Source organism: Belonocnema kinseyi, chromosome 8, assembly GCF_010883055.1.
Source record: "Belonocnema kinseyi isolate 2016_QV_RU_SX_M_011 chromosome 8, B_treatae_v1, whole genome shotgun sequence".
NCBI lineage: Eukaryota > Metazoa > Arthropoda > Insecta > Hymenoptera > Cynipidae > Belonocnema > Belonocnema kinseyi.
This window is the reverse complement of record NC_046664.1, coordinates 34,392,110-34,399,394: the sequence shown is the minus strand read 5'-3', so window position 1 is coordinate 34,399,394 and position 7,285 is coordinate 34,392,110. Positions and strand designations below refer to the sequence as shown.

Sequence of the window (7,285 nt, the reverse complement as noted above, 5' to 3'; positions counted from 1 at the left end):
AATTAAAATTCGAAAATTTTTTCTAAAGCCTCCAGGGGACTTCGTTTTCGCACGAAAAAATTTTATGTGCCCTTATTGCATCCGGACCCACAATTTTTAATTGTTTAAGTCTTTAAAACTGCATTTTGAAATTCTTTTAATTCAAATACGCATTCTAAACTGAATGCTATCATAATTGAAAAAGATAACAATTTAACTAATCATTTAAAAAACGGTTGAAATCTAAGTTGGACGGATTTTTTTTATACAAATTTGTCATTTCCCCATTTTCCAGGTCTCATAAAATTCAAAAATTTGTATAACTTTTTATCCATATTTTTTTACTTCTTTTTTAAACATGTACAAGGTATTACCGAAAACTACAGGATTTTACATTTTTAATTTGAGTGGTTGACGTCAAAAAAAAAACCTTAATTTCATGTAAATTGTTGTAAAAAATGACAAGTCATTAAGAAAAATAAAAGATTTAAAAAAAGCTGAAATATTGGAAATATTGGCTCAGAAATTTACACGTATAAAATAGAATCTTTTAACACTTTCCAATTGAAAAAATTTAATTAAACGCCGTTAAACTGCGAAAAATTATTCTTTTAATTTCATTTATTCAATTCCTTCTCAATAGTTCAATTTTCATACAGTCAAAAAGTCAAAGTGGAACTTTTGAATTTTAAACTTTTAAAATTAAAGTTTAAATGATTTTTAATTAAAGAATGTTGTATTCAAACGCTCAATAATGTACACGCATAAAATAAAAGCTACTATCACATTTCAACTGAACAATTTAAAAATAAATGCAGTTACACTGACAAATTGCAAATTTTAGACTTTTATCAATAGTAGAGTTCAAAGATTCACAATTAGTTCCAAAAATATAAAACCTTGTTATAATTTGCAATGATGTAAAATTTTACATTGAAGAATCTATCAATGAATTTAATAAATTGTAAAAATTATACCATTTTAAGCAATTTTAAGCCAAAAAAATAAAAACTCGAAAGATTATATTTTTTTTTTTAAACTGAACACGTCCTAAATCATTAAATAAACTATTTTTATTTTGAATAGTTTAAGAATCCTCAACCTGCTTCAAAAATTTATTTAAAAATCTTTAAAGATCAAGTTGTTCTAAATTCTTTTTAAATTTTATATTGTTTGAATTTTTTTCAGATTTTCTAAAGATAATTTTAAATGATTTGACTTTTCCCTACATTTTTTTTAAATACTGCAAAATTAAACAAATTGCTTAAAAATCTTCCACATTCATTTTTGACAATTTTGTAAATCTTTCTTAGTCTTCTTAAATTTTATCTTAAAATTAATTTGTTTAAATAAAAAATAATTTTCAATTTTCCTAGGAATGTTAAGGATATGTTTTTTATTCTTTTAAAACCTTTCAGAATTCTTAAACAACTTTTAAATTTGTTCTTCAAAATCTGCAAAAGTGTATATTTGGGTTTTGTTAATTATAAATAGTTTATAAAAAGTTTATAATTTTATATAAAGTATAAAATTTTTTAACTGATTCCGAATCGTCTTATAAAATCAGTTTTGAAGATCATTATTTAATTTAAATTCATATTTGGTCAACGAAAAATGTTTTTTTATTCACAACATTCTATTTCAAACCATTTTAATTTTTAATCGTTAAGTATTTAAAACTGCATGACAGAATTTTTAACTTAAAATGTACGCTTTAAAATAAAAACATAGAATGTAAATTTTTTAATGCGATAGATTTTCGAATTACGTATCCTAAACTGAATAATAAAATAATTGAAAAGCATAAAAATTGATAATTAATTCTTTAAAAAACCAGTTGGAATCAAACTTGGACAGATTTTGTTCTAAATATTTGTACAATGCCCGGTGAAAAAATAAATTCACTGTCATTGAAACTAACCTTCGGCGTTCCAAAGGTACTCTCTCAGCATCCATATTTTCCCACTGCTGCGCCAAATGATTAACACAGTGGCTGCAAGCTAACACTCTTCCATGACTGTCCATACAAGCATTTTCCGAAGTTCGTGCCATGCCTCTCAGACACGGAAAGTGCATTGCATGCGAATTCATCCCTTCGGGACTTGTCGATAACCTGATAAACAAAAATTATATTTCAGATCAGGTGCTATAAAATAATAATATCATACATATTATTCAGTGGTGCAGAATTTTTTACAAGACATTTGAGTTATCAACAAAAACGATATTTTTGAACCAAAAAAGATGACTATTCTACCATAAAAGATGAATTTTCTATTAAAAAATATGAATTTTCAAACAAAGAAAATAACTTGAGCATAATAATTGATTTTTCACGCAAATCGTCGAATTTTCAAATAAAAGAGATTAAAACCTCAATTAAAAACAGATGCATTTTGAACCAAACGGTGGCATTTTCAAGGCAAAAAGTCGAACTTTTGAGACATAAAATTTCAACAAAAAAGTGCATTTTTAACCAAGAAAGATGAATTTTCATCGAAAAAGATGACTTGTCTAAAATAACAGAGAAATTTTCAATCAAAAAGGTGATTTGCGTATCCAAGAAAGTTAAGACTTAACAAAACAGTTAAATATTCGACAAAAAAATATGAATTTCCATCAAAGGAATTAAATTTTCAGCCAAATAGTAGAATTTTTAACCAAAAAGAATTAACTTTCAATCAGAAATAGTTGGATTTTCTTATTTGGCTCTATTAATTGACAGACCTCACAATCCGCTTGAAGGCTAACAAATTCAAGAAAAGTTAATAAGACTTTAAAAAAATTCAAATAAAACTCGAAAGGATTCAAATAAATTGGAAAAAAATTAATAACAAAAATTCCATTAATTTCAGTAAACTTAGAATAAATTTATAAAAATTTAAGATAAATAAGAATTCGATGAAATTCATAAAAATTCAAGGTAATTTTGCCAAAAATTTTTAATGAATCATTTGCAAAAACTTCGTTGAATTCAGAAAATTTGAAATGAGCTTAGAAAAGTTCAAGTCAATTCAAAAGAATTTTAAGAAACATTTAAAAATAAAGTGAGGGATAAAGACTTCAAGATCAATTGAATAAAAACTTCTAAAAAAATTTTAAAAAGTCAGAATTAAGTAGAATTAAGTAAATTTAGAAGTGAGTAAATTAATTAAGAAGAAGGAATTTAAAAAAAAATTAGATTAGTTAATAATAATAATTCAGGGTGAATTCCAAAAAATAATATTAAATCTTTTTAAATCTTTAAAACTCTACCAATTTATAACCAAAAAAGAATTAAAATAAATTGGAAATCATTTTAAAAATCGAAAAAATTCCATTGATTTAAGTGAAAAAGTGAAAAAGTGAAAAAGTCGAAAACAATTCAAAAATGAGAAAAAAATTATTTAATTGAGTAGGTTTAAAGTGAGATTAGATAAATTAAAGAAAATTCAAAAAAATTTGATGAAATCCCTAAAAATAATTTAAGATAATTTTTAAATACTTCAAAATAAATTAAACGAAAACTTTTTAAAAATCCATTGAATTGAATATAATTTAATGAATGTCCAAGAATTTAAAAGAGTTTAGGAAGAATTAATACAAATTCTGGGAGAATTTCAAATGATTGCAAACAAAAAATTTAAAAATCTCTTAAAATCTTTGCAACCCTACGAAATCTCTCACTTCTTGTGAAAAATTCTTTTGTAATTAATTAAAAATTTCTTAAACTTATTAAAACCCTTTAAAATGCCTCGAAACTGTTTTAATATCTTTAAAATGCCTTGGAATCTTTTAAAATACCCTACAATATTTCCAAGTCTTTGAAATCCCTTCAATTGAATTTAAAACATTTAAAAGAATCCCAAAGAATTTTAATAAATTCGGGATAAATTTCAAAAACTAATTTCATAACTCTTCAAATTTTTGAAAACCTAAAAAATACTCATTTTTCTTGAATACATTATTTAAAGTTTACTCAAATATTATTAAATCCCAAGAAATTCTATGAGATCTGGCAAAATTTCCTGAAAGACTACAAATTCTTCATTCTTAAATATTCAAATCGCCTTGAAATCTCTTCAAATTATTCAAAATCAATTACCAAATACTAGGAATCGTTTGCAATTCCCTTAAAGAGTTCAAATCCTTTGAAATCCTACAAAATACCTCACACGTCGTGAATAAATTGTTTGAAATTCACTAAAAATTTTATGAAGTCCCTGAAAATCATTGCAATTCTCGGAAATTTGATAAAATCCTGTGAAATCTTTAAAAATTCCATAAAAACTTCCAAGTTCCTGTAAAATCGTTTCATATATTCCGAAACTCTAAAAAATTCTTTATCCTAAAACATTTCAAATTAAAAGCTCTTGTAAATGCTTTTGAAATTTAAAAAATACCTTAAAATCTATTTAAAAAATCCTCTGAATTACTCCAGTAGAATTTAAGACAATTCAGAAATAGGTATAGACCTAATTGAATAGTGAAGAATGTAATTTAGTTTGAAATTAATTGATTTCAAACGTTTAGAAATCGTTCAATTTCAGAAGCTATTATTTAACAAATTTCCAAGTATAAAGCTAAATGTTGAAAGTAAGTATAGCGATTTTCTGAGAAAAAGAAAAGCAATTAGTCGCATTTTTCATCAAAAAGTCGCACCGGCCTTTAAAAATTTTAATTCACCAAAGTGGGCTTAGAATCATTTGCCTGGAAGTTTGGCTAAGGGAGGGGAAAACTGCAAAAAACTATCTTCCCGAGTATTTTTTTTTTTTGCTTAAAATGTAAACAACTTATAAGAACGTTCAGTTTTTCTACTGGATCTCTTAAATTTAGATTTAAAACTAAAACCTGAGTAAGAATTGTTTACCATTCCATATGATTGCGAGGATAAAGCCTCTCGCAAATGTAACACCTATAGTTTTGGCCGAGAGTGCCATTTTCGGGAGGACCGTTATTAGGAGAATTTCGTTGACTGGAGCTCGCACCCTTGACACTCGCCGTTCGTTGTTTACTCGACGTTGACGATTTGTTTAAATCGTAGGGCTTGAATCTAATATCACTTCCGGTTGCGGAATTCGCTGGAGACTTAGTGGCTGCAGGTCGTGGCGACTGACCTGAAATAAAGTCAATTTTGGTGAAATTCCCTTTCAGAATAGGCTGATGTGCCTTCAAAATTTGAAGTATGATTACTCTATTCAGGGTGACCACAACTCAAATTTAAAAAAAAACTCTAGGTTGCTTTCCGGTTTTCCCGATGCAACAATTACAGTTTTCCGATTAACTCTTAAGGGTTTATAATAATAATTACTATAAAATACTAATTGCTTTATTATATAAAATTTGAAAAGAATTAGACTTTTTAAAACTCCAAGTTAAAAAATATAGTGTAAATTATTGTAAAAGTTATTTTAGAAAACATTTGACAAAAAAAAAATACAACGAAATAGTTAAACTTTCAAGGAAAAGAAACGGATTTTCAACCAAAATTTTGAATTTCTGGCCAAATAGTTGAATTTTCAACCTTTTTGCATTGACAACCAAAGAGTTGAACTTCCAAGCAATACATAAAAAAATAATTTTGAACAAAATATTTCAATTTTGAACCCAGTAGTCACATTTGCAAGCCAAAAAGACGAATATGTTAGAAGACAGTTGAATTTTTAATCAAAAAAGATCACTTTTCTACCAAAAGATGGATTTTCAATCCGCAAGGATAAATTTTATATCCGAAAAAATGAATTTTCAACAAAACAGTTGAACTTTCGACCGGTAAAGATGACCTTTAAAAAGGATAGTTAAATTTGTAACATAATTATTACATTTTCAACCAAATAGTGGCAATTTTGTTCAAAAGGCATGAATTCTTGGCCAAAAATAGAACAGTAGTCTTTTCAATTAAAAATAATTAACTATCAATCATAAAAGATCAATTTTCAACGAAACAATATGATTTTTTAAGAAAATGTAGTTTAATTTCCAAAAAATTAATTAAATAATTAACCAAGCAGTAGAATTTGTAACCAAAAGACATACATTCTGGACCAAAAATATAACCATAGAGTTTTCAATTTAAAAAAATTAACTTTTAGTCAATCCAAGGGAACGAATTTTCTATATAAAAAGGCAAATTTTCAAGAAAACAGTTCAATTTTCAAAAAAATTTAATCTTTGACCAAATAGTAGAATTTTTATCCAAAAGAGATAAATTCTAAAAAAAAAAATAATATGACAGTAGAATTTTCAATAAAAAAAAATTAACTATCAATCATAAAAGATGATTTTTCAACAACATTTTTTTTCTAAATCAAATCAATTTTCAATCTAAAAGAACGAGTTTTCTATACTCTTTTTAAAATAGAAGCTATCAATCTATCTTTTATTTAAAAAATGTAAGAAATGAAATAAATGCAACTATTTCATTGAAAATTAAATATTTCTGTTAGAAAGTTATAACAAAATAACACAAATTTCAAAAAAATACTAGAATTTTTAACCAAAAGAGATGAATTCGGAAATTAAAATATATATAAGAACGATTTTGGACAATTCAATTAGAAAAAGGAGTTGAATAGTATAATTTCTAAGTTGGCGCTCTAAGAATTACACAATCTTAATTTTAATTAGAGAATCACGAAACTAGCATGATTTTAAACTGAAATCGTAGTCTTTATAATTAAATGCGTTCATAATTAAATAATTAAATATTTGAAACTTTCGAATTTGAATAACTAATTCAAAGCGATTAAAATTTCACAATTTAACATTGAAAACTAAATTGAAATTAGATAAAAAATTGTCATTTAACATTAAATCTGGTTAAACACATTTTTCTAAAACAAAGAATAGAATTGCATTATTAAAAAAAAACTTTCAACATTTAAAAAAATTTTAAACTGAAAGAAAACTAGTCGTCAAAAATATTGAAACTTTTTTATACTCAAACCCTTTAAAATTGCAATTATTTCAAGTTAATTTTAATCGCTTAAAAATAGGTTTTAAATTACTAATTATACTTTCAAAAGTATACATACATCAAAATTCAGAACTCTACCATTGTAACCATTTAAGGGCATGCTCTTCGTGACCACGTTACCAAACTAGTCCCCGGATATGAGCATTTTTTTGGTGTTCACTGTGTCCACACGGATTGAGATATCGTGTTTAAAATTTGACAGATAAAATAAAAAGCACTAAAGAACGTTTGTATACATCAATGTGTTTTTAGTTTTAAAGAAAGTTTATTTATAAATCGATGAAAAATGATATTACCATTCGAGTTATAGCACTATGCAGATAATTTTTGGTTTGATGCATTTCGGATTTT

At 25.4% G+C, this 7,285-nt stretch overlaps 1 protein-coding gene across 2 annotated transcripts in view; it reads right to left on the bottom strand.

Moving 5' to 3' along the window:
- LOC117178991 overlaps positions 1-7,285 on the bottom strand; it is a 292,457-nt gene that overhangs the window by 233,633 nt on the left and 51,539 nt on the right. For both annotated transcript variants that reach the window (XM_033370592.1, XM_033370593.1), the window contains exons 5-6: positions 4,829-5,075; positions 1,901-2,092 (exon numbers count right to left, since the gene is read on the bottom strand). In XM_033370592.1, coding sequence (XP_033226483.1) covers positions 1,901-2,092; positions 4,829-5,075 — 439 coding nt within the window. The remainder of the gene's footprint in view (positions 1-1,900; positions 2,093-4,828; positions 5,076-7,285) is intronic.